This window comes from Mustela putorius, unplaced genomic scaffold (genome assembly GCF_011764305.1).
Source record: "Mustela putorius furo isolate JIRA1106 unplaced genomic scaffold, ASM1176430v1.1 tig00537260_pilon_pilon_pilon, whole genome shotgun sequence".
Taxonomy (NCBI): Eukaryota; Metazoa; Chordata; class Mammalia; order Carnivora; family Mustelidae; genus Mustela; species Mustela putorius.
Genome location: NW_025422399.1, coordinates 49,855 through 77,621, shown reverse-complemented (window position 1 = coordinate 77,621; position 27,767 = coordinate 49,855). Strand labels below are relative to the sequence as shown.

General features: G+C 45.5%; 1 protein-coding gene and 1 long non-coding RNA gene across 2 annotated transcripts in view; one reads left to right on the top strand and one right to left on the bottom strand.

The window, feature by feature from the left end:
- LOC123390183 (serine/threonine-protein phosphatase 2A 55 kDa regulatory subunit B beta isoform-like) overlaps window positions 1-27,767 on the top strand; it is a 69,654-nt gene that overhangs the window by 31,778 nt on the left and 10,109 nt on the right. The window contains exon 3 of the mRNA XM_045073794.1: window positions 14,400-14,569. Within this exon, the coding sequence (XP_044929729.1) occupies window positions 14,400-14,569 (170 nt within the window). The remainder of the gene's footprint in view (window positions 1-14,399; window positions 14,570-27,767) is intronic.
- On the bottom strand, window positions 14,565-25,203 carry LOC106005070. The gene is made up of 3 exons (XR_006604839.1): window positions 24,090-25,203; window positions 22,806-22,940; window positions 14,565-15,934 (listed from the first exon to the last, which is right to left on the bottom strand). It is a non-coding gene; the product is annotated as an uncharacterized LOC106005070 (long non-coding RNA).

Below are 27,767 nucleotides of genomic sequence, written 5' to 3'. Positions count from 1 at the left end.
CCAACTCAGCCTTGAACCCCTGACTTCATTCTGCAAGGAGATTACCATCAGCAGGGAGCCGCCCCTCTCTCCTTTCCGTGTTTCTGCCTCTCATTGCAGTGATTATGTATCTGGCCTGGGAAATGGTAACATCTTGGGAGTGCAGGTCTGGTCTCCGTGATGCCATGACAACCGGCTTCCCAGCGATCACCCCTAATAACGACCACACACTCACAGCCCCTTCCACTTGGACCGAGGTTCCCCAGGGAACTCAAGCTTCTCTTGGAACAGCTGCCCAAAGCTTCCTGCTGGGAACAAATTTTCAGAGAGACAGAGAAACAGACAGAAATCAGGGAGACAAGAAGGCTCTCGCCTCTCGTGCCCGGAGTGAGCCCAGAGACCTGAGGACACTGTTGTCATGTTCCAGCAGCCCAGTGGCTATAGGAACGCACACAGTGGGAGGCACGAGGCCCCACCCTTTGCTACTCACCCACCTGACAGAGAGAGGGTGTACTGGAGAAAAAGACCAAATCAGAGCATTAGTGGAGCCAGGCCTCACTGTTAAAAGATTTCTTCATGAGGCTCCCACTGTCAAGGCATCGTGTCCTGAGAATGGGTGCTGCCTCCCTCCCCACCGCTGTAGGCTGGAGACCATGTGCTCCAAAATCTCCAATCAACATCCTTCCAGAATGACAGTTCTCAGAAAGGCAGCAGCCCTGCTTGGCTAATAAGTGATTATTCCTCCCAAAGGAAGGACAGACAGGCCCCAGTTAATACACTTATCTGGGGATGTTGGCCCAAATTCAGCCTTTAGATTGCCAAGTACGCCCTCCGCAGAACACAGGTTCCCACTTCCCCTCTCTGTAGAGCACAGAGTCCAACTGAGTCTCCTTCATGATCAGTGTCTAACCCCAGGGGATTAGACTGGGGTTAGATTAACACTGGGATGCCGTTCTCACTCAGGGAGCACATGCCCCGTAAACACAGGTCCTCAGTATTATTGCATGTGAACCACACGTCGCAGACAACAGCCCGTGTGGCTGACGCATGAATTGCATTTGCCCACACGCTAGAATGTTTTAATTGGTTGCTAACAATGAAACATCTGGATTTCTCAAAAAGACTTGGATTTTACAAATGAGACAGGTTGGCTCTGCTAGACCCACATTCCTGCATGGCAGCGATCCGCTGGAGCAGTGTGGAAACTGCCCCCCCCCCCCGTATCAGTTGTAGACACAGTAGTTTGCCGTAGTCCCCGCCACTCTCTGTTGTAAGTCCATGCCTGCCTCGTCTGTCTCACCATGCCCCTGGCCCCTGCAGGTGGGAGCTCTCTAACCCCCGTGCGAATGATGAGTGGGCTGGGAAGGTCACGGGGCAGTATCAGAAGGGGCCCTGATCTCCGACCTAATCTGGAGGGCCCTGGATGGTGGGCTGATGAGGCGGCACTGTCGGCTGTTGGCAGTAGGGAGTCAGGGAGAGGAGGCAGGGTAGGCATCTTTGCAGGGAATGGCATTGCTTTGGGAAGAATCCAGTACTCATCGGGATCACAGGTAGCCTCGTGTTCTGCTCCACCCTCCTGGGGTCTGGGTCCCATGGCTTGCTCTCTTTGCAGCTGCTCTGTCTTGGTTCCTCTGGACTGTGTCAGCCTCTGGGTACAGCAGCAGGGCGGGGGAAGGAATGCAGGGAGGAGAGGGTGCCCGGCTGTGCTGGTTCATCAGCTCCCCTAAAAGCAGCAGACCAGTCACAGCTCATGCTGGCTTACTTTCTGGGCCAGCTCAGGAAGCAGCACTGCTAAGAGGGGCCCATGGGGAGACAGAGCTGCCTCGAGGCCGAGGGACATCAGAGCAGATTCTGAGAGTCTGGTTGAGCAAAAGAGCACACACACTCTGTCCCCTTCCTTTGATGGTAATACGGGGGAAAGAGGGGTATTAATTTCCTCTTGCTGCTGTAACAAATTACCACAAACATAGTAACTGTCATGATCTCAAATGATACAAAATTATCTTACAATTCTGAAGGTCAGAAATCTAGGATGTGTGACACTGGGCTAAAATCAAGGTGTCTGCAGGGTTCTGTTCTTTTCTGGAGGCTCTGTGAGAGAAGCCGTTTCGTTGCCACTTTCAGATTCTAGAAGCAGCCCACATTCCTTGGCTCCCAGCCCCTTTACTCTAGCTTCAAAGCCAGAGGTGGCTGTGGAAACTTTGTTCCACTGGGTCACTCTGCCTCTTCCTTCCCTTATAGGGCCCCTTGCCGCTCCTTAAGGCACATCCGGATAACCTAGCACAATCCCCCCATTTTAAGGTCAGGTAGTTCACAACCTTAATTCCCTTTGGCCCTCTAAGATAATCACAGGTCCCGGGAATGAAGGCGTGGACATCTTTCGCTTGGGGAGACTTTTCTACCAACCACAGAAGAAACAAGCAACTTTTCTTTCTTTAAAAAAGAAAGGGTGGGGGGGGGGGAGCCTGGGTGGCTTAGTTGGTTAAGCGTCTGCCTTTGGCTCAGGTTATGATCCCAGGGTCCTGGAATCAAGCCCCACATCTGGTTCCCTGTTGGTGGAAAGCCTGCTTCTCCCTCTCCCACTCTTCCTGCTCATATTCCCTGTCTCGCTCTCTCTCTGCCAACAAAATAAATAAAATCTTAAAATTTAAAAAAAGATTTCAACCATGGGTCCCCTCTTTGTTGAAGACAGAACCAAAGCACACAGGATCCTCACCTCTCTTGCTCACTTCGTGACACCCCATGCCTGTCCACGTACCTTGAGTGCATGTGGGTTGAAGACTCTGTGACGCTGGTGTTTGTTGATGCTGAACGTGGCCAGCCACTTCAGTAGGCATCCTATCTGCTTTTCTACCTCTGCTTCTTAAAATGATATCTGCATTTTAAAGATAAGGAATCTGAATCTCAGAAAGCTATGGAAACTTGAAAAAAATCGTCCGGCCTGTAAGTGGCGGGCCACAGATTCTAGCCCAAGTGTATCTGCCAGTACCCACCTCACATATGCACTGGAGGAAAGCACATTTGCAGTCACTAAGCCACAGTCTCATCCTCCATGCTTTCCATGGGATGTCTCTGCGCCAACAGCAGTCCTCCGATCCCACTGTCCCCCCGAAATGGGCGGATTCCTGCTGACTGCCCTGTCCAGCATAGGCACCCCAATCATCTCCTGACCATCAACATCGAGGGTCAGCAATCTAGGGTCTCCAGGCCAAATCTTCCCCACCATCTGTTTTTGCACAACTCTAGTGAAGAATGAGGGTTTGGCATTTTGAAATGGTTGAACGAAGAGGAACCATACTGTCTCATGACCTGTAAAAATTATGTGAAACTGAAATTTGGTGTCCACAAGGAGCACTTGATAGGAATATATGGCCATCTGTTTACAGGTCGTCTGCACTGCTTTCACACTATGATAGCTGCGACAGAGACCGAATGGCCCTTAAAGCCTAAAATTCTTGCTACATGGCTCTTTACATGGAAGGTTTGCTGACCTCTGATCTGTCTAGTGCTTATTGATCCCTCAAGCTTCAGCCTGTAACCAAGCCTTCCCCGATCCCATCAGCTAGATCGGACCCCACTCGCCTGACATGTCTCCTAAGACATATAAGACATATTCCTTATGTCTCCTCCCTCTGAGTTGTAGTCCATTTCTTTTGTCTGAAAAAAAGGTGTGTGGGGGGGGGGGTTGACTCACTATTTCTTAACTTTGAATAATTGTTTATTAGAAGATCTGTTTGTGAAGTATATCCTATATGCTGACCTATTCTGCAAAGTTATAGAAAAGTCAGGGACCAGCATAATCCTTTCTAGATGTATCGCTTACTCTCCATGATGCTATACGTTGGACTCCCGCGGTGCTCACTGCTGAACACGTATTTGTAGAATTAATGGAGGGTTGTATGAAGAGCAAATCGCTAAGGCTGAATCACTGGGCATCACTCCTTTTCAACACAGAATCCTGAGTCTTAATCTGATCTCAGACTCAGTGTGACCTCAGACCTCTGCCATTCTGTAGCCCGTGCCTGGGGATGGTGTCTTGAGGCCCGTAGTAGTATATTCATTACTAATTCATTCTGAAACTTCTTTCACTGTCCTCAGCTGGAGGAAGGCCAGCATGATCAGTCTGTGGGAGTTCTTACCCTCCCTGGGAAAATCACTGGCCATATCTCTCATTGGGCAGAATAACTGGATGTGGCTTCTGGATAGGACAGGTTACTGGCTGCATCTCGGTCGTCGGGCCTTTTCTCTCCAGGCACAAGACTGTTGCCTGCATCTCTCTGAAGGAAAATCGCCATCCGCCCGCCTCTCTAGTTGTGTCGCCACCACAGGGAGGTAGTCAGTCACATCTCCACAGAGAAGAGCGTGCCAGCTGTCCTTCTCTGCAGAAGATGTGTCAACACAAGTGAGCACTTTAAAACCCCAGGTGTGATTCTGAGTCTGTGCCTCTGTCATCATGAACCCACCTTCACGTCTGCCTGCCTTCTTTCCTTTATGCTCCCCTCCTCTGCCTGCGTTACCCATGCCAGGGCAGCGGTGACAACGCGTGCCAGCCAGCCACCACCACTTGTCCCGGGGAAGGTGCGTTCCGAGGGAGTCCAGGACAAGCTGTTACATGTCTGTGTGCCAGCGTAGTTAGAAGACAGAGAAATCCATTTCACAACTAGTAGCTCTTCCGATCTGACCCCAGTGGGAGAACACCGGAGGCTTTTGGGCTCCTCTCACACCACGCTTGCCTGAAGCAGCACCTTCTTCCCTGTTGTTGTGGGTCCAGGCATGAGGCCACATGCTCAACCCAAAAGATCTATCTCATCTCCCCTCCAAAGTGGGTACTCCTCTTAGCTCCATTTGGCAGCTAAGGAAAACGAAGCTAGGAAGGAAGCAAGCCACTTGTCCAAGGCTTTGTAACTTAGAAGCAGCAGAGCTGGAGTTCAGCCTGGGCCAGCTGAGCCTGGGACCACCTGTCCTCTTAGCCACGGCACCGTGGACAGGAGTTCCAGGACAGCATCCAGCATGAGGTCCCGTGAAAGGAGCCACACACAGGAGCACCCTGTACAGACTCTGGGTTCCCTCCAGCCTCTCTTCTCCTGGCCCCAGAGCCCACACGGGCACCCTGCATGCTTCCCCTCACCTTCTGTCCCTGTTGTAATGCAGAAGGTTTTAGCTTTTGGTTTCTCCTAAATCAACAGTTTTCTTCTTTTTTTAATTATTATTTTTCTATTAACGTATAACATATTACTTGCTTCAGGGGTATGAATCATCAGTCTTACACAATTCACAGCACTCACCATAGCACATACCTTCCCCAACGACCATCGCCCAGCCACCTTCTCCCTCCCCTACCCCTCCAGCAACCCTCAGTTTGTTTCCTGAGATCAAGAGTCTCTTACAGTTTGTCTCCCTGCCAGTTCCATCTTGTTTCATTTTTCCCTCCCTTCTCCCCATGAATCCCTGTCCTCCCTCTCAAGTTCCTCATAGCAGAGAGATCATATAATTGTCTTTCTCTGACTGACTTATTTCGCTCAGCATAATACCCTCTAGTTCCATCCATGTTGTTGCAAATGGCAAGATTTCGGGGGATTTTGATGGCTGCATAGTATTCCATTGTGTATATACCACCTCTTCTTGATCCATTCATCTGTTGATGGACATCTAGGTGCTTTCCATAGTTTAGCTATTGTGGACATTGCTGATATAAACATTCAGGTGCACGTGCCCCTTCAGATCACTACATTTGTATCTTTAGGGTTAATACCCAGTAGTGCGATTGCTGGGTTGTAGGGTAGCTCTATTTTCAACTTTTTGAAGAACCTCCATACTGTTTCCCAGAGTGTCTGCACCAGCTTGCATTCCCACCAACAATGTAGGAGGGTTCCCCTTTCTCCACATCCTCGCTAACACCTGTCATGTCTTGACTGGTTATTTTTGGCCATTCTGATTGGTGTGAGCTGGTATCTGACTGTGGCTTTGATTTGTATTTCCCTGATGCCAAGTGATATTGACAATTCTTTCATGTGTCTCTTGGCCATTTGGGTGTCTTCTTTGCAGAAATGTATCTCCATGTCTTCTGCCCACTTCTTGATTAGAGTCTTTGTTCTTTGGGTATTGAGTTTGATAAGTTGTTTATAGATTTTGGATACTAACCCTTTATCTGATATGTCATTTGCAAATATCTTTTCCCAATCTTTCGGTTGTCTTTTGGTTTTGTTGACTGTGTGTCCTTTGCTATGCAAAAGCTTTTGATCTTGATGAACTCCAAATAGTTCATTTTGGCCCTTGCTTCCCTTGTCTTTGGCGATGTTTCTACAAAGAAGTGGCTGTGGTTGAGGTCAAAGAGGTTGCTGCTTGTGTTCTCCTCAAGGATTTTGATGGGTTCCTGTCTCACATTGAGGTCTTTCATCCATTTTGAGTCTGTTTTTGTGTGTGGTGTAAGGAAATGGTCCAGTTTCATTCTTCTGCATGTGGTTGTCCAATTTTCCCAACACGATTTGTTGAAGAGACTGTCTCCATTGGACATTCTTTCCTGCTTTGTTGAAGATTTGTTGACCATAGAGTTGAGGGTCATTTCTGGGCTCTCTATTCTGTTCCACTGATATATGTGTCCTTTTGTGCCAGTATCATACTGTCTTGATGATGACAGCTTTGGAACAGAGCTTGAAGTCTGGAATTGTGATGCCACCAACTTTGATTTTGTTTTTTCAACAGTCCTCTGGCTATTCAGAGTCTTTTCTGGTTCCATATAAATTTAAGGATTACTTGTTCCATTTCTTTGAAAAAAAAAATTGATGGTATTTTGATAGAGATTGCATTAAACATGTAGATTGCTTTGGGTAGCATAGACATTTTCACAATATTTGTTCTTCCAATCCATGAGCATGGAACATTTTTTCCATTTCTTTGTGTCTTCCTCAATTTCTTTCATTAGTGCTTTATAGTTTTCTGAGTACAGCTTCTTTGCTCTTTGGTTAGGTTTATTCGTAGGCATCTTACAGCTTTGGGTGCAGTTGTGAATGGGATTGACTACTTAATTTCTCTTTCTTCTGTCTTGTTGTTGGTGTATAGAAATGCAACTGATTTCTGTGCATTGATTTTATATCCTGACACTTTACTGAATTCCTGTATGAGTTCTAGCAGTTTTGGAGTGGAGTCTTTTGGGTTTTCCACATAAAGTATTACATCATCTGCAAAGAGTGAGAGTTTGACTTCTTCTTTGCCAATTCAGATGACTTTTATCTCTTTTTGTTGTCTGAATGCTGAGGCTAGGACTTCTAGTACTATGATGAATAGCAGTGGTAATAGTGGACATCCCTGCTGTGTTCCTGACCTTAGCAGAAAAGCTCTCAGTTTTCCCCCCATTGAGAATGATATTCACGGTGGGTTTTTCATAGATGGCTTTGATGATATTGAGGTATGTACCCTCCATCCCCACACTTTGAAGAGTTTTGATCAAGAAAGGATGCTGTACTTTGTCAAATGCTTTTTCAGCATCTATTGAAAGGATCATATGGTACTTGTTCTTTCTTTTACTAATGTATTGTATCACATTGATTGATTTGTGGATGTTGAACCAACCTTGCAGCCCAGGAATAAATCCTACCTGGTCGTGGTGAATAATCCTCTTAATGTACTGTTGGATCCTATTGGCCAGTATTTTTGTGAGAATTTTCTGTGTTCATGAAGGATATTGGTCTATAATTCTCTTTTTTGATGGGGTCTTTGGTTTTGGGATCAAGGTAATGTTGGCCTCATAAAATGAGTTTGGAAGTTTTCCTTCCATTTCTATTTTTTGGAACAGTTTCAGGAGAATAGGTATTAAGTTTTCTTTAAATGTTTGGTACAATTCCCCTGGGAAGCCATCTGCCCTGGGCTCTTGTTTGTTGGGAGATTTTTGATGACTGTTTCAATCTCCTTACTGGCTCTGGATCTATTTAGGTTTTCTAGTTCTTCCTGGTTAAGTTTTGGTAGCTTATACATCTCTAGCAATGCATCCATTTCTTCCAGATTGTGAAATTTGCTGGTGTATAGTTGTTCGTAATATGTTCTTGTAATTGTCTGTATTTCTTCAGTGTTGGTTGTGATCTCTCCTCTTTACTTCACGATTTTGTTAATTTGAATCCTTTCTCTTTTCTTTTTGATAAGTCTGACTAGGGGTCATCAATTTTATTAATTCTTTCAAAGAACCAGCTCCTAGTTTCATTGGAAACTACTGTTTTTATATAAATGAATGCTGGCTTCCCCACTCTGATACCTGGGAGCTCTGCCACACTCAGACACCCCTGGTCTGTGTGTGACCCCAAGGGTCCTGAGACCACACTGTCCCCACGAGGGCTCCACCCCTGCTTATCCTTTGGAGCAACATCCCTCAGTGGAACAGACTTCTAACAGTTCCAATTTTGAGCTCCACTGCTTGCCGGGAGGTGGCTCCTCCCCCCATGATCCATCTTCCCATGTATCAGGTCAGATTCACTTCTCCACATGTCCTACCTTCCAGAAAGAGGTAGCTTTTCTGTTCATAGAATTGCTTCTCTTCTTCTTTTCTATCTCCGGTTGAGTTTGTAGGTGTTCAGTGTGGTTTGAGAACTATCTAGCTGAACTCCTGGGACAAGATGAAATTTAGATCTCCTACTCCTCCACCATCTTGCTCCTCCCTCATAAGTTTTCTTCTAAACTCTTCCTCAGTCTCATCACTTCACCTCTGTCCCAGGATTGCAATCCCATCTTCAGTTACCCTGTGGTCTGAGTTCTCTCAGGTGAACAGTGCTCTGCCAGACTCCATGAAGGAGAATATGCTTAGTTACATGCAGACATGTTCCTAGATGCACAGATTATAACACAAAACTCTTTCTGTGCAGGACACCTAATATGCCCTATAAGACTTAAAAGAAGTGTTGGTTGCTTTTGCCTATAGCATCGTAACCCCAGGTATTCTGAGGAACTTTGTACTAGAGAAATGATAGGCTTCAAGTAATGTGTGGAAAAAAAATATATAATACAGTGAAATAGTGGGGAGGGAGATGGTGTGATCCGATAAGATCTGAAGGCAGGACAAAAGCTGTTGGTTCTCAACCAAGGGCAAGTCATACCCTCCCAGGACACAGTTGGCAATTTCTGAAGCCATTTTGGACTGTCCCAAATGTCCCATTTTGGACTGGGGCTTAGGGATTTAGTGGGCAGAAGCCAGGGATGTTGCTAAAGATCCTATAGTGCCCCAATAACAAAGAATGATCCATCCCAAAATTTGGTAGTGCCTAAGTTGAAAAACCTGGATTCCTAAAGAATAAATTTTTTTCTGTTTGCAGGACTTCTCAGCATCTCTAATAGGCTGATTACATTTTCAACCCCCAAAACTGAATAGGAGTTCCCCAAGCTCTTTTGACCTCACATTCCAGTATCCCTGATGTATTCTTGAGTGCCCTGCTGAAGTCACCTTGGGAAGACTAGCCTAGAGTACAGGGGCATTGGTTGAAGAAAATTAAAAGACAAGACCTCTGAGATTCACCAATATTGTGATCTGAGAGGCGGGAGTCACTTGGTAGACAATCCTACCTCCTTCTTATGACAGACAAGAAAATGGGTCCAGAGAGCCAGTGGTGGTCCAGCCTTTGAAATGAGAGGCAGATCAGAGGTTAAAAACATAAACTGGCAAGAAACCAAGTTAAAATCCTTGCTCTGCCTCCTATGAGCAATAGAACCCATGCCTGAGTTGACTGACTAGACTGATTTGTCCAAACCGGAAATAATACCTATGAATATTGAGTGAGATAATGAATACAAAGCACACAGTGTAATGGTTCAACAGGTAGTAGGTATTATTAGGAGCTACTAATTTGTGTCCAGCCTGGATTCCAACATAGCATCCATGACTCCCAGGCTGATCATCTTTCCAGTTTCCCATATGGCCTCATGGGAAGGTAAGGAGTAGATAAACAGAAGTGGGCACTCATAGGTACATCTAGAAAAGTAGGGAGCCCAATTTGATTCAGTTGTTTGAACAGGGAAATGATATTGACGGAGCAAGGGAAGGGCTGATTGTGGAGACAGTGTGACAAGGAGGCAGACAGAGGGTCCTTTGCCTCTGTCTACTTCTCACTAACCATATGATCCTGAGCAAGCTACCTGGCCTCGCTTGGCCTGTCTCATCTCTAAGTAAGGGCAGTGAAAGTACCTTCCTTATAAGTGTGAGTGTAAGTGGGATCATGTGTACAAAGCCTGAGGACCAAGAAAGCATAGATACCATTACTGCTGTTAATGTTGTCATTGGGGTCTCTGAGACACAAGCTCCCTGTTGGCAAATCTGACACATCCCCACTGCTTCAGTTTGGGCTCTTAGGATTCTCATCCAGAGTCCTTCCTCACAAAGGAAATAAAACTTGTCTTTGCTTTGTCAAAGGTCTCTTCTTTTCTCCTCCTGATGGCTTTATGTTCTAGAAGCTAGTTGAAAACCATGTAGGTCAGCAGGATTGTCAATGCTAAGCCAAGGGTCTCCAAGAGAAATGCCCAGGCACTCAATACTTTTGTACCATGTATTTAGTAAATGACCTGGAACACACAGTGGTGTTCCATCTGTATTCCCTTAGCTGGGTCCCCAGCACCTTTCTTTCCCTCCAATAATGCCGTAAAAATCTCACTTACTCATGTCTGTAACTAAATGTGATCAGTTAACATTTGTCCTTTCCTCTAGCCTGTGAGCTCCATGAGAGTAGGACTTGATCTTTCTCCGGGTGTCCTTGGTATACAGGGCCTGGCATGTGTCCACCCCCCCCCCAAAAAAATACTTTGTATGTTCTAGATGATGTACTAAGTGCTCTGTGCATATGTGTGCATGCATGTAAAAGATACTCAAATAGCTGATAAATGATTATTCAGGCTGAATTACTGAAAACCTTGAATTACAGATAACTTCCTATGGAAGGTATTTATTTATTCATACTTTTCAAGGAATTGGAACAAAGTCAAAGTGAATAGAGCATTGCTTTTTCCTTTCAGGACCTAGTGAGTTAATAAGTATTATCTTCCTGTAGAAATTAAAAATAACTTGTTAGTATTCATTCAGCTAACATATTTAGTGAACATGTCTTGTGTTTCAGAGACTATAGCAGGGCAAAATTAAAACCCCTCCCCTCATAGAGCTTGTATCTTAGGGGACACAAAATAAAAAACCAGTGCATATAAACTGGTGGAGAGGGGCATCGAGAAGAAAGGTTGTCTTGCTGACAGGCCACAGGGATTAGAATCCAGGGGTGAGAGATGGCCTAGGGGTCCGGGCTTATTGTGGTATGAGGGTCTTGAGTCATACAAAGTCCTGAGGTCCCCAACCTATGCTTGCTGATGATGATGTAAATTGAGCTCATGAGACCTTACTGTAGAAACTGTATTTCTACAGTGTTTGAAATGAGTTGATTCTGTTGAGGACTTTGGCTATATGAAAAGGATAGGATAGGAGCAGTCACCATTCACCCCTTTACCCACTGTCATCTAATTAATACACAATTTTAAAATATCCAGTGATAACCAGGGGGCAAGAGCCTTCTGGCTTTGTGATTCCATGATTCTATGTAGACTCTACCCTGGTTACCTGTTCAGAGCTAGACCAGTAAGGTCTTGAGCAAGAGGCAGGGCAGAATCACATCATGGTTAAGAACAAGGGCTTTGAAGTCCGGTGGATTTTACTTGCAAAATGCAGCTCTACCCCAGTTGAGCTGTGCTGTCCTCAGACGGGTTACAAACCTCTCTGTGCTTTCGTATTTCATATCTGTGAGCATCATTGCTATGGGAGAAGATTAGTGTAAGGACTAAATGGAATTAAACATGTAAAGCGCAGAGCCTGGAACATAGGAAGCTTCCTGTCAACAGTCATCATCAACACTGTGAATTGTTGCTGCTGAATGAATGAATGAAAAGAAGTCATGGAGTGGATATTAAAACTTGGATATACATAGACAGGGAATAAGCCGCAAAGTACTGTGATGGCCCGTCCATTGTCCGGAACCTACCCTCTTGGGTCATACACAGTAATTAGTGGTGGGATGATGAGAGAATTGTCTTCTTTCGTTCCCCCTCCATCTTCTGGGGCTGTCATTTTCGGGCTTTACGAGGTTGCTACCCTAGCATCCCAATGAGCCATGTATATGGAGAACAGATTGCTAGGTATAACCTTGTAAACGTTCTTTATGTCACTGAAATAGCCCACAAGTTCTATAGTCCTCAGTCCCCAAGTCTCAGTCTGGAATAAATATGATTGGCTGATACAGAACCAGTACATGCTAATGAGGATAAAAATAGCTCCTGACATTTATTGAGAACCTACAGTGTGCCAATCATATGTTCCAAGAAATAGGCATCCCCCTTCTGCAGCTGGGAAAACTGAAATCTTGGAGTAGGAAATAAAATGTGAACAGCTGGTAAGAGACAGAGGCAGAAATTGATGGACTGCAGGGGCCAGCATGCTGATCTGTCCCATTTATGGCAGGTGCATCAGGTGGAGAGGACCATGCCTCAAGGCCCCCACTTGTCTGTTGAGATGTTTGCATGGGGCTTGCCTGAAGTCCCCAACCCTCATGAGGTTCTGTGCAGGAGAAACTAATGTGAAGATCTAGTTCTCAATTATGTTCTCCAAGTCCAAGGGCCTTCCTGAGTGCTTAAAGTCTAAGAGGTTTTTCTGTGTCAGTGGATTTAATTCTCAAGTTCAGTTCTGACTGATGAGGGGTTTTTGTGGTTCTCTTAAATGGTGAGGTGACAAATATTTTGGTTTGGCTGAGAGTTTCATTCGGCAAGGTTTGAAAGGCAACTTATTATAGCCTTAGGCTTTCTGCACAGAATGTGATACTGACGCTATGTGTGTTGAGCAAGAAAGAGAAAGCTCTGGAGGATGTGTTACCTTGCAGAATGGTGTTCCATGTAGCCAAAAATTGTGATACAAACACTTGTTAAGTGGAACCATACTCACTTACTATTGTTACAGGTTAAAAGTAAGTATGGACAAACACACCTAACTCCCCATCCGATATGCTGAGCCCCCAGACACCAAAGAATTCATTCACTGATCTAGCTTTGGTTCTAATCGAGCAACACATGTTTATGGAACATTTGTATGGAAGACTTTCAGTCCATAGAAAAACCAGAAAGAAGCTGACAAAGCAGTTGAGATAAAAGCAAAGGCAAGGATTGTTAAATAATGGGAGACTACCTGAGCTCCTATTAAAAAAGCAGGCCAGACCGATTTGGGGTCTGGGGGGAACTCTTCCACAAAAAGATCATTTAAGGCTAAGATAGTAGTGAGAGATGAGATCTGTGAGTCCCTCAGAGTTTGAGTCAAGGAAGGCAGAACAATCGGGCATAGAAATCGAAAGGTCAAGATATACCTAAGCTTTGGGGCACCTGGGTGGCTCAGTGGGTTAAGCCTCTGCCTTCGGCTCAGGTCATGATCTCAGGGTCCTGGGATCGAGCCCCACATCGGGCTCTCTGCTCAGCAGTGAGCCTGCTTCCCCTTCTCTCTGCCTGCCTCTCTGCCTGCTTATGATCTCTCTCTCTCTGTCAAATTAAAAAAAAAAAAAAAAAAACCTGTGACCTAGAGATATGAAAATAAATATCCACATACAAGCCTGTCCGTGAATATTCATAGTAGCCACAAAGTAGAAACCCAGGTGTTTATCAAGTGTTAAATCGATAAACTACATGTGGTGTATCCATACAGTGGATATGTACCCATATTCTGCCATAAACAGGAGTGAAGGGCTGATACCTATGACAGCATCGGTCAACCATGGCAACGAGGTACCGAGGAAAAGCAGCCAGTCACAGGGAAACTCCATCTCCTGTAATTCCATTTATGGGAAAATTAGGCAATTCCATAGAACAAGAAAACAGATTCGTCATTTCCTAGCACTGCAGGAGTAAGGAATGACGACTAACTGCAAACGGGTATGGAATTCTGGGGGCGGGGGGGGGGGGGAATCAGTTAATGCAATTGTTTGAAATGTAGTCTTTGGTGAAGCTTATACAATTATGTGATTATACTGAAAAAAACCAATGAACTCTAAACTACAAATGAGCAGATTTTTATGGTACATATCTCAAAAATCTTATCTTAAACGCATTTTTTAAGCATCTCAGATGACTCCAGGAGCGGTGACATGCAGCGACCAGGGGAATTGTGAAAGAGTTAGGTATGTCAGCTTGGAGCTTGGCAAGGCTCTGTGCCCAACCTCTGGATGGTACATGTCTTGGGCGAGTCCTTCCATGTAGAAAGAAAATGCAGAAACCAGTGACTGCTCTTTCTGCTTCCAGGTTCTGTACCAGTAACTTGCTTACATCCTGCAGATTCTACTCCAATGAGACTGCTGGCTTTCTGGCTGGCCCAGACGTGATAGAGTTAGTTGATAAGGATGTACTTATTTTCTCTTGTTTTTGCTTCTGTTCTGCAGTTTTTGAAGAGCCTGAAGATCCAAGCAACAGGTCGTTTTTCTCTGAAATTATCTCTTCAATTTCGGATGTGAAGTTCAGCCACAGTGGGAGGTATATCATGACCAGAGACTATCTGACCGTTAAAGTCTGGGATCTCAACATGGAAAACCGCCCCATTGAGACTTACCAGGTACGGACCACTACCTACCCACAGGTACACAAAGCACTTCCTTTGCAGGCCTCCATATCAGCTTCTGGCTGAAAGGCTTACAATGCGCAAGAGTAAGAGACCATACATCATCATGTCATGTATATTGAATAAAACGGTGCAGTCTGTAAGTGCCGTAGGGTATTAGACAAGGGTACATAAGGAGGGAACTTGAATTCAATTTAATCCGTACCTACTGAGTGTTTAATGTGGGCTGCATAGTGTACATAGAAGCTACACAAGACAGTGATGGTGCTGCTCTCCTAGAGCCGACCGTCTGGTGGAGAAGCCCAGGGATGAATAGGGTCTGAGTAGGTGGTGATGCTAGAGATGGTGCTGGTGTTTCGGAATTCAGACCGGATCCCGCCCTAAACAGCCAAGCGGCACTCGGAGACCTTGGAGGAGGTTTATTTCACACCAGTGGGCCCAGAAGAGAGTAATCGCTCAAGGTCTGGGCCCCGAGCACAAACAAAGGGGGTCATTTATACATTTGTACTTCCGTATCTGAGCCACTCTTGGGGCGGCAGTCGGTGGGGCTAGGGGGGAACTTGGAATGGCCCTGGGGTTGGGACTGGGATTCCCCTGGATTGGTCAGCCGCCTCAGAACACGGATTTTCCTTTTCATTCCCCCCTTTGATGCCCCTTTAAACACCTGGTTTAGAGGGCATCGTCTATATTATCTACAGGGCAGTAGTGAGTAAGGAGCATCTGGAATCTGAGCCCGGCAATTGGTGCAGTGGTAAACCTGGTGATGGCATTAAAAATACAAGGACTAAATGCTACGGTGAGGAGCATAAAGAGGAGGCCAATGAGGAGGGGAGAACCAAGGGAACCGTTTGCCGGTTACGGTAACGCGAGAGTTTGCCCCCTGCCCCTCGCTGGGTCGGGCAAGCTGAAGGCAGTGAGGGGAGCCAAAGACCAGGACTGACTGGGGTCAAGAAAACTATAGTGCAGTGTGCTTCAGAGGTGACAGTAGAGGGTGTATGAAAGTGGGGTCCACAACCTTAGAGGGCGCCATCGTGGCTAGCCCGACAGCAGATAAAACCTGTGGACAAGTAAGGGCGGTAAAATACTTGAGTCATTCCGTAAGCCACAACAATGGCAAGTCTCTGGGGAAAGTCCAGTCAGAAGGGTAGGCTCCGACCCCTAGGATGAGGGTATCGTGCTGGTGAGAATGAGGGGTCATGGCGAGCAGGTGTCCGTCCATCGGTAGGGTCTTGTCGGAGTCGAAGCCAGAGTGCATCTGCAGGGTTTGGCAGATGCATTTCCCACTGGTATGGCTCTTCATCCGAGAGATGGGCTTTTGTCACTCTGGAGTGGTGGACCCACGGTGTGACACCAGAGACTCTAAGGGCAGTAGGGAAAGTTAGAACAACAGAGTGAGGCCCTATCCACTGTGGCTTGAGGGGGTCCCTTTTTCAATCTTTGATCCAGACTGAGTCTCCTGCCTGGAAGGAGCGCACCTGGGACCTACCTGGGGCCCTCTCAATGGTATACCTTTGTCATTTACTTAGGGTGGCCCCCAGGGCCTGAAATTGTATTTTTATTTTTTTATCCCCAATCTGATGTAAGTTTCCTGGAAGGCTCCCCAGGCACAGGGGAGGCCGTCCATACAGTAATTTGAAAGGGGAATGACCTAGTGTCCCAGGCATGCAGCGGGCACAGAGGGCCAGGGGCAGCAGATCCGGCTCCAGGAGGCTAGTCTCCTGACAAAACTTTGCTGAAGTTCCCTTGAAGGTGGGATTCATTCACTTTACTACCCCTGAGCTTTGGGGCCAGTAGGCAGTGTAGAGCCTCCAGGAGATGTTGAGACATGGTCAAGACCTGCACAGTACGGGCTCACTGTTACTATGGATTGTTAACGGCAGGCCGAACTGGGGCATGATCTCCCACAAGAGAACTTTGGTTACTTCCCGGCTTTGCTCAGTCCTGGTTGGGAAGACCTTGACCCATTTAGAGAATATCACTAGGAGACATCTGAACCCCCCTGCTCGGCTGCATGGTTATGAAGTCTATTTCTAGATCTTTGAGAGGGGTTACTCCCCTCCTCTGGCTACCTGGCCGGGGCCGCGGTGCAGGCCGAGCACTATATATAGCTCTATATAGGTTGTGCATTGCTCACTGGTTGCTCGGCCCAGGGTTGGCAGCTAGCTGATGCAGCCGTGCTTCTGGAGGAGGGCCTCTAATGCAGTTTTTCCCCAGGTGGGTGAGTGGGTGGTCTTTTTTGACTAGATGCCCTCCTATTGCTGTTCGTATGAGGACGTGTCCTTCTGGCATTACCCACCATCCCTTTTTAGTCAGGGTGGCTCCCTTAGCCATGGCCCTTTTTTTTCTTTTTAGTGTAACTGTGCAGAAAGACTTCTTCTGGGGGTGTCAGGACCATGGTGAGGGAAGGGGCTCTGTCCATGTCCTCACTGGCTGCAGTCTTGGCAGTCTCATCTGCCAGATGATTTGCCCATGCTATGGGGTCGTTTCCTTTCTGGTGTCCCTTACAGTGCAGGATTGCTACTTCCTTTGGAAGACCACTGGGTGCAGGGAGATGGCTACCTTGTTGATGGCCTGCAGGTCTTGGACTGGTCGATATCCCTCTCCTGGCTTCTTAACTGGCGGGAGTGGGGTGTTCCAGGCCAACTGGCACTCAATTAGAATACCTGCTTCTTTAAGTCTGCCCAAATGTTCTAGAATGCCAATCTTCACTTTTTGTTGGAGAGGGCTTTGCCTTTGCCTCTGGAGTTGGGCTCCTGGGATCAGTTCATCAGGGATAGGGGCCCAGTTCTGAGCTAGTCCAGGTGGGCTGTCTTTAGCCCATACTGAAGGTGAGCCTCAACTCCGGCGGGCCATTTGGCTAGGCCTGGGCACTGAATAGCCTCTATTTTTTTCCTTGGTGTGGTAATTGCTGGCACCAGAGTCCCTATCTCCTTTTGCCCTCTGTTTAATTGGAGGCTGTTGTGCCCAATGGCCTCCAAGTTTATCTGAGCCCCAAGCTTAGAGAGTATATCTCGGCCCAGAAGGGGGATGGGGCAATCAGGTAACTAATGGAATTCATGTCAGACCTTATAGCCCCCAAGTTTACACTGACAAACCTGGCAAAAGGGCTGTTTTATTGTCCGTGTCCTGGTAGCCCCAAGGATGGTTGTGGTCTCTTGCTGAAAGGCAGGAGGTGACAACAGAGTGCTCAGTCCCAGTATAACCATAAAAGTCACTGGTTGGCCTCTTATTTGACCATGGGCTCAAGGGGGCTAAGAAGAAGACAGCCTGGTCCCCCTTAGTCTATTTCAGCAAGGCCTATAAGGTCCCCTTTTGGGGGTTTTTCCTTGTAGCAGCTAAGCTTTGGGGCCCTTCCCTGGTTGGGACATTTAGGTTTTTTTAATGACCCTTTCCTCCACAGTAGGCACATTGATCACCGGGCAGGAGGGTCTGGGTTCCCCCCTTTTGGTGGTTGGGGCCTCTCTGCCTCATAGACCTGCCAGCAGGGCCACTCTGAGAACCCTTTCCCAGAATGAACAAGTGGGCTTCATAATACAGCATGGAACGGCTGGGCTGGACTATCCCGTCTTTATCGTGCCTCTCAGGTTCTCCCTTCCCTCGTACCAGCATTTGGAGGATGTTTGGCCCGGTCTGAGGTGCAGCCTGGCTACTGGTCCTGGAGCAAGTGGATCCTCTGGGCCTGGGGCACTAAGGAGACTGATGGTGGAATGTTTGGAACTGGAGGGGGCCATGTGTAGATGGCCTTGGCGGGTGCCTATGGAGGAGCATGATCGGCTTATCCTTGGGATCTCCAGTGAGATCTGTGGAGGCTGGGGCTTCTGTTGGTCTTTGTGGGCCACCTGGATGAGGCAGTTAAGACCCTGGCATGTCCCTGCCTGTTGCAAGCGAATCGCACCCAGTAGGGAGGGTCTGGGCAATTCCTAGTCAGTACGGAAACCGGTCGGGGCGTCCTGGCGCCTCTGTTACAACTGATGAACTGTTGGGACATCCAGTGTCCCTGCTGAAGGCCATGTGACATTAAAGGTGCGCCATTCTAACTCGCATAGAGTTCTCCATTTGCCTGGATGCATCTTAACTCCATCACCTTCTGAAAAGCCCTTTTTAAGATTTTTGATCATGGTCTCAAGAACTGTAGTTTTACTCTGCCTTAATCCCACAGTGATGTGCCCGGGCGTGGTGGCATAGAGACAGACAGAGGGTGGGGGCCCCTCCAGAGGAGAGACCAGTCAGATGCCAGCCTGTCCGCCCTCCCGGAGGAGACTAGGATGCCTCTTAGCCATAGTGAGTCTGTGTAAACCCCAGACTGGCGCCCCAAAGGGCTCGCTAGAGACCCAATGAGGTCACCATGGAAACAGGTTGGGGCCCACTTAGACTCGGTAATCCCAAGACTGTGGAGCCACAGAATCCATCTGCCTGACAAGCCAGGTCAAACTGCACATTCACTCACACATTCATGCCGAAGTTATTACAGTTCCTCCTGCTGCGGGAGGCCCTGCCAGTGGAATTCCTTTTGGAAATTACTTACTAATCCCCCTTTCAGGGTCTTCTCACCTGAGAGACTTCCTTCCCTAGGAAGTCCTACCTGTGAGACCTCTAGATCTCTGGGAGGTGATCAAGGTCCTGCTTCCACCTTGATGGGTGGGTCTGACTGGTCCTGGGGTCCTAGGCCTTACAGGAATCCAACATCAGAACTAGGTCCTCACCTACGCAGTCTCTTCTGAGTCCAGCGGGAACAGCGGAGTGGGGCCAGTCCGAGGCAACCAGGTAGGAGACTGCCAAAGATTAGGCATTTGCCTTCTCCATTACGACCCCTCATTCCGTCACTGCCCTGTCTTAGCCCCCAAACGGGTGGCAAGAACGAGCCAGCGCAGTTGGGTTTCCTGGTCAGGGAACCAAATTTACGGAATGCAGACTGCTTCCTGGCCCCAAAAAAAAAAAAACAAAAACAAAAACAGTAGCACTCAATGACCTTGGAGGATCGGAGGCTTATTTCACACCAGTAGGCCCAGAAGAGAGTAATCGCTCAAGGTCTGAGTCCCAAGCACAAACAAAGGGGGTCATTTATACACGTGTACTTCTGTATCTGTGCCACTCTTGCGGCTGTAGCTGGTGGGACAAGGAGGTATCCTGGAATGGCCCTGGGGTTGGGACTGGGATTCCCCTGCTGGATCAGTCCACAGATTTTCCAGGGCACCTGGGTGGCTCAGTGGGTTAAGCCGCTGCCTTCGGCTCAGGTCATGACCTCAGGGTCCTGGGATCGAGTCCCACATCGGGCTCTCTGCTCAGCAGGGGGCCTGCTTCCCTTCCTCTCTCTCTGCCTGCCTCTCTGCCTACTTGTGATCTCTCTCTGTCAAATAAATAAATAAAATAAAATAAAATAAAAGAACACAGATTTTCCTTATCACTGGGTGCTTGAGGGCACAGGCAAGGAGGGTCAGCCTGGTGAGAAGAGACCCAAAGGCTGCACCCTGACTGCCAGGAACTAGCCAGAACAATAGTATGTTCACAGATGCTATGTTCAGAAAGGAGCCCTTTGTATATTAAATATAGAACATGGGCAGAAAGAAGAGTCTGGAAATGTAGGCCCTGGTAAAGAAGATTCAGTTATTTTGTCTTCAGCCTGAGTGCAAGGGAAAACCATTAGAAGGTTTTTACATTGGAAATGACAGGAGGAGATGATGGCAATTGGCACAGAAATGGTGGCATGCTGATAGAGAGGTAGGAGGAAAGTCTGTGAGTTTCACTTGCTAATTCAGTGTGGAGGGAAGAAGAGGCAAGAAGACGATACAGGTTGTTGGCTTAAGCATTGGCAAAACAGCTGGTAGATTTATGGACAAAGAGAACAAAGGAGAAGGCAGTGTTTAGAATAGAAAGGCTTTTTTTTTTTAGAAGATGAAGACCAGACTTTGAGGCAGAAAGGATTTGAAGAAACTCATTTCAGTAAGAGCACAATAGAAGCAAAGATCAAGAGGCAGGGGTAAACTAGTCTTTTTTTTTTTTTTTTAAGATTTTATTTATTTATTTGCCAGAGATCACAAGTAGACAGAGAGGCAGGCAGAGAGAGAGAGAGGAGGAAGCAGGCTCCCTGCGGAGCAGAGAGCCCGATGCAGGACTCGATCCCAGGACCCTGAGATCATGACCTGAGCTGAAGGCAGCGGCTTGAACCCACTGAGCCACCCAGGCACCCTAAACTAGTCTTTTTTAAAGATATTTTGGGCTAGATTAAAAGAGGTGTGAAAATTTTAGATAGAGGGATTTAAGTTACATATTTTTTTCTTGAGCTATAATTCAGATACCACAATATTCACCCTTTCAAAGTCTACATTAGTATATTCACAAGGCTGTGGAAACCTCATCCCCCTCCAATTCCAGAATATTTTCATCACTGACTAACATGCTGGTTGGGCTGGGGAGGAGAGACTATAGGGGGAGTGGGAGGAGTAGAACAGTTAGCAAGTGATTGCACCTTCTAGCTAGGGCTGAGAGTAGAACAGGATTGGACAACAAATTGGACATGTGGTGTAAGAGCAAGAGAAGCACCAGGAATCATTCCCAGGTTTTTATCCTGAGCAATTAGGAAAATGGTGTTGCCACTTTATGTAGATGAGGGAATCGAGATTTAGTTTGGGACATGTAGAGCCAAGTCAACACCCAGAAATTCCAAATAGATCAGTTTGGGTATACGTTAGCTTAGAGAAAAGCAGCAGTCAGGACCGTGCCCTAGGAGCCCAGTGTTTACAGGTTGGGAAGAGGAAAGGTGAGAGTAAGGTTCTGGGAGCCAAGTAAAGAGATGATTTCAAGGGCGCCTGGGTGGCTCAGTGGGTTAAGCCGCTGCCTTCGGCTCAGGTCATGATCTCAGGGTCCTGGGATCGAGTCCCGCATCGGGCTCTCTGCTCAGCGGGGAGCCTGCTTCCTTCTCTCTCTCTCTCTGCCTGCCTCTCAGTGTACTTGTAATTTCTCTCTGTCAAATAAATAAATAAAATCTTAAAAAAAAAAAAAAAAAGAGATGATTTCAAGGAGGAGGAATCACCAACTACCAAATGCTACTGAATCAAGAAGGAAAGGACTGAAAATGGCCATTGGATTTAGCAATGAGATAGGTGTAGGTGAATGGTATTAATGAAGGCCTGATTGGAGTGGGGTTTGAGAGAGACTATAAATAGAAGGACTACAGGTAGTCCTTCCAAGAGATTTTAGTCTAAAGGGCAACGGTAGAATGGGATATAGACATAAAGAAGTTATCACAGCATCTTTGATGCTGAAGAGAATAAGCCATGACTCCTTGAGGGAACAAGAGGGAACAGAGTCCATTGCAGAAGGCTATAGGTGGGAAGATGGGCAATTCATCCATCAAAGGAAGGAGAGAAGAGTAAATAGCGACGGATGCACTGCGATGGTAGCCATAGATGGTTTCTTCTTGTTGCTTCTGTTTTCTCATAAAATAAGAACAAGGTCATTAGCTGAGTGAGAAGGAAAACTATAAAATACTCATCCATGAAAGAGGCAGAGTTGCTCAGGGATCCAGTTGAGTAAAACGGAAGGAGAGAGATGGACCACTGAACCGCAGATGCATGAGGAAGGAAATAATGGGTGAAGGAAAGTAGACCAAAAAGTGGATCGGAAGAATTGATAGACTCCAGATGGTAAAGGGAGTGAACTAAAAAAGGAGGTAGCAAGAGAGCAGGACTTGTTCAACAGGTATAATTAGGATCGTGGCAAGTCACATCATGTGGCCAAGGAAGCAAAGGATAAAACACATTGAAAATGATGAGACCAAGCAACTGAGAGACCAGAGTAATGATCCAGGAAGAATAATGGCAGGAGATCTGGGTGCTAGAATTGCTTCAAGGAATGTGACAGAGGGACTCAGAACTGTTGCTGACTATAACAAGGTAGTCAGCAGGGAGTTTGGTTGGTGACATGGCTTCAAAGGACTGAGGGCTTTAGAACAGGAATCATTGTCTGGAGCAGCAAGGAGCCCACTTACCCCACTTTGACACAAGAGTGGCCACAGGACAAGCCAATCTTTCAGAAGAAGTTCAGAAAGAAGATTGAGGACACCAAGGACTTTGACCAACTGTGAGTAATGCAGGGTGCCATGAGAAAGTTTTGCAGCCAGAATTCAAGAGGATGTAGGTGGTTGAGATAGTCTATGGTTGAAACAGCCTGCCCCCCAGATCCTGCCAGACTTCAGGGTCCCACTTCACAGCAACTGCCTCAAAGCTATTACCTTCACGTTCAGTTCAGGGTGAAGCCAGCTCGAGTGTCCTCTTCCAGCTGGACACACCTCTTGTGTTACAGAGGACAATGACAACTAGAACCGGAGTGTGGGTGGTATGGACAGAGTTGTGGCCTGCTGGTGAGCCTGGATGACAGAAAACTGGATTTAGTCTCTTCAGTGGCAGGAGCAATTAGTACTTTCATTTTAGAGAAAGGCTTTAAGAGCAAAGCTGGGTTCAGAACCCAGTAAGCTCACTGTAACATGGAATAATCAGCATTTTTAGAGCGTGATTCTCAAAGCAAGTTCAGTGGCAGTAGATGTGGAAATGCTCTTTGTCAAACACTTTAAGAAAGGTCTCATAACGCACATACTGAAATGAAATATTAGAGAAGTATAACTTTAGATAGCATATTTCAAAGCAATTTAGTCAAATTTATATACTGTACCTAGATTGGTAACATACTATGTAAAAGATGGCAAATAAACTGTGACTGAATTTCTAGAACATTGTTGAAAAAGATGATGAAGCCTGGCCCCTTGGGAAATAATCCATCAGCAGTTACTAATGCCTTCTCTGGGGAGGGGACTAAGTAATATGCCTGCTCTGTATTTTCATATACATGTCCACTGGTCTCCAGCATCTTTACAGGAAGGAGAAATTGTAGACTTAAGTATCATTAGTTCTTTTCTGTAGACATCAGTATCATCAGCTTTTTTCAAGCTCTCCTATAAAACAAGGGTTGGCAAACGGTGGCTGGTAGGCCAAATCCAGTCTCCATCTGTTTCAGTAAAAAGTTTTGCTGAAACACAGCCACGCCTGATCATGGGTACATGGTTGCTTTCACACTATGAGGGCAGAGTTCAACAGGTATGACAGAGATGATATAACCCACGAGCTTAAAATACCCGCTATGTGACTCTTTACAAAAGAAGTTTGTTGACCCCCGAAATCTCAGAACCACCCAGCAGAGTTCCCACTTGCTGCGCCTCATGAACAGTCCCATTATCTACAACACAAGGCCTCCACGAGCTCATGATCTGAGAACCTCTATGTTGGGAGGCTCAGTTTAGTGTCTAGAAGGCCATACACAATAGGAACGTGGGCAACAAATATTTGGAACATGAAGAAAAAAGCATCAAATTGGGTGAGTTTTAAGTTTTCTCTTCCTCTGTGTTCTAGATGTTTCTAATCAATGTATCTTACCTTATCCTTTTCTCTGATGGAGAGAGGTCCATCTTGTTTCCCTAAGATTTTATTTTTTCTTTGAGCCACAGAATGTAAACATAACATACCTTCATGGTCGATGTTCTTTTTCTTTAGATGACATCAAGTCAAGGCAATAGGAGCTTCCCAAAATTTAGCTACTGGGGAGGAGAAAATACTGGTTTAGACCGAATTTTCCTTTAGATCCCTCCTGACTTTGTCTTTCAACAATTATTTGTAGAGTTTTTGGCAATGTGGTTCCTAATAATGGACCCACACTTCCAAAGCACACATGTTTTGATGCTTATTATTCACCTGTGATGTTTCTATAAGACAGAAGGCCAAAGGCGAAAGTTTGTATATCAAGAAAAATTTGTGAAGAACATAGACTGAGCCAAAAAAACAAATTTTAGTGATTATAGTGAGATAAATTAATGACTCTCCACTTCTTGTAATTCTGACCCTTGTAGGATTCTAAGGAGTTCTGAATCCTAGAAACCTGCTTAACCATTTGTTTTCAAAACTAGCTTCTCCCTTCTCAAAATAGACACATGCCTTGCCTGAAAAGTGCTCCATATCAGATCAGTGGAATGAGTAGAGGGGAAGAAGGCTGAAAATAAGGAGCTATTTGGCTCATTTTTTTTTTTCTCCAAAAAGTAGGAGAGCTGGAATACAGACATGTCTCATTTTATTACACTTCCAAATGCTGCCTTTTTTATACATATATTCAAACTGAAGTTGACGGCAGCACTGTGTTGAGTAAATCTACCAGCATTGTTTTTCCAGCATCATTTGCTCATTTCAAATCTGTCTCAGTAGTACATGCTATGACAATTCTGTGATGAGTGATCTCTGACTTTACTACTTTACCTGTGTTGGGGTGCCACACACAGTGCCCATATGAGATGGTGAGTTCCAATAATTTATGTTGTGTGGGTTTTGCCTGCTCCACCAACCTGTCCTTCCCCAATCCCTCTCTCCTTCTCTGGCCTCCACATTCCCTGGACACAACAATATAGAATTAGGCCAGTTGATAACCCACCCCTGGTTTCCAAGGGCTCATATGAAAGAAAGTCTCAGCGCTCACTTGAAATCAAAAGCTAGAAGTGAGGAAGCATAGCGAGGAAGCCACATAAAAAGCAAAGTCGGCTGAAAACTGGGCCTCTTGTGCCCATCTGCCCAGTTGTGACCGTATGCAAATATCTTCTCCCATTCTGTCAGTTGTCTTTTGATTTTGTTAACTGTTTCCTTTGCTGTGCAAAAGCTTTTGATCTTGATGAAATCCCAGTAGTTCATTTTTTCCCTTGCTTCCCTTGCCTTTTGCGTTGTTCCTAGGAAGATATTGCTGCGGCAGAGGTCGAAGAGGTTGCTGCCCGTGTTCTCCTCAAGGATTTTGATGGATTCCTTTCGTACATTGAGGTCCTTCATCCATTTTGAGTCTATTTTTGTGTGTGGTGTAAGGAAATGGTCCAATTTCATTTTTCTGCATGTGGCTGTCCAATTTTCCCAGCACCATTTATTGAAAAGGCTGTCTTTTTTCCATTGGACATTCTTTCCTGCTTTGTCGAAGATTAGTTGACCATAGATTTGAGGGTCTATTTCTGGGCTCTCTATTCTGTTCCATTGATCTATGTGTCTGTTTTTGTGCCAGTACCATGTTGTCTTGATGATGACAGCTTTGTAATAGAGCTTGAAGTCCGGAATTGTGATGCCACCAACGTTGGCTTTCTTTTTCAATATCCCTTTGGCTATTCGAGGTCTTTTCTGGTTCCATATAAATTTTAGAATTATTTGTTCCATTTCTTTGAAAAAGATGGATGGTACTTTGATAGGAATTGCATTAAATGTGTAGATTGCTTTAGGTAGCATAGACATTTTCACAATATTTATTCTTCCAATCCAGGAGCATGGAACATTTTTCCATTTCTTTGTGTCTTCCTCAATTTCTTTCATGAGTACTTTATAGTTTTCTGAGTATAGATTCTGTGTCTCTTTGGTTAGGTTTATTCCTAGGTATCTTATGGTTTTGGATGCAATTGTAAATGGGATTGACTCCTTAATATCTCTTTCTTCTGTCTTGCTGTTGGTGTAGAGAAATGCAACTGATTTCTGTGCATTGATTTTATATCCTGACACTTTTACTGAATTCCCTGTATAAGTTCTAGCAGTTTTGGAGTGGAGTCTTTTGGGTTTTTTTCCACATATAGTATCATATCATCTGCGAAGAGTGATAATTTGACTTCTTCTTTGCCGATTTGGATGCCTTTAATTTCCTTTTGTTGTCTGATTGCTGAGGCTAGGACCTCTAGTACGATGTTGAATAGCAGTGGTGATAATGGACATCCCTGCCGTGTTCCTGACCTTAGCGGAAAAGCTTTCAGTTTTTCTCCATTGAGAATGATATTTGCGGTGGGTTTTTCATAGATGGCTTTGATGATATTGAGGTATGTGCCCTCTATCCCTACACTTTGAAGAGTTTTGATCAGGAAGGGATGTTGTACTTTGTCAAATGCTTTTTCAGCATCTATTGAGAGTATCATATGGTTCTTGTTCTTTCTTTTATTGATGTGTTTGTATCACATTGACTGATTTGCGGGATGTTGAACCAACCTTGCAGCCCTGGAATAAATCCCACTTGGTCGTGGTGAATAATCTTTTTAATGTACTGTTGAATCCTATTGGCTAGTATTTTGTTGAGTATTTTCGCATCTGTGTTCATCAAGGATATCGGTCTATAGCTCTCTTTTTTTGGTGGGGATCCTTGTCTGGTTTTGGGATCAAGGTGATGCTGGCCTCATAAAATGAGTTTGGAAGTTTTCCTTCCATTTCTATTTTTTGGAACAGTTTCAGGAGAATAGGAATTAGTTCTTCTTTAAATGTTTGGTAGAATTCCCCCCCGGGAAGCCGTCTGGCCCTGGGCTTTTGTTTGTTTGGAGATTTTTTAATGACTGTTTCAATCTCCTTACTGGTTATGGGTCTGTTCAGGCTTTCTATTTCTTCCTGGTTCAGTTGTGGTAGTTTATATGTTTTCTAGGAATGCATCCATTTCTTCCAGATTGTCAAATTTTATTGCCGTAGAGTTGCTCATAGTATGTTCTTATAATAGTTTGTATTTCTTTGGTGTGTTAGTTGTGATCTCTCCTCTTTCATTCATGATTTTATTTATTTGGGTCCTTTCTCTTTTCTTTTTGATAAGTCGGGCCAGGGGTTTATCAATTTTATTAATTCTTTCAAAGAACCAGCTCCTAGTTTTGTTGATTTGTTCTATTGTTTTTTTGGTTTCTATTTTCATTGATTTCTGCTCTGATCTTTATGATTTCTCTTCTCCTGCTGGGCTTAGGGTTTCTTTCTTGTTCTTTCTCCAGCTCCTTTAGGTGTAGGGTTAGGTTGTGTACCTGAGACCTTTCTTGTTTCTTGAGAAAGGCTTGTACCGCTTATATATTTTCCTCTCAGGACTGCCTTTGTTGTGTCCCACAGATTTTGAACCGTTGTATTTTCATTATCATTTGTTTCCATGATTTTTTTTCAATTCTTCTTTAATTTCCCGGTTGACCCATTCATTCTTTAGAAGGATACTGTTTAGTCTCCATGTATTTGGGTTCTTTCCAAACTTCCTTTTGTGGTTGAGTTCTAGCTTTAGAGCATTGTGGTCTGAAAAATATGCAGGGAATGATCCCAATCTTTTGATATCCCGTTTGAGTCCTGATTTAGGACCGAGGATGTGATCTATTCTGGAGAATGTTCCATGTGCACTAGAGAAGAATGTG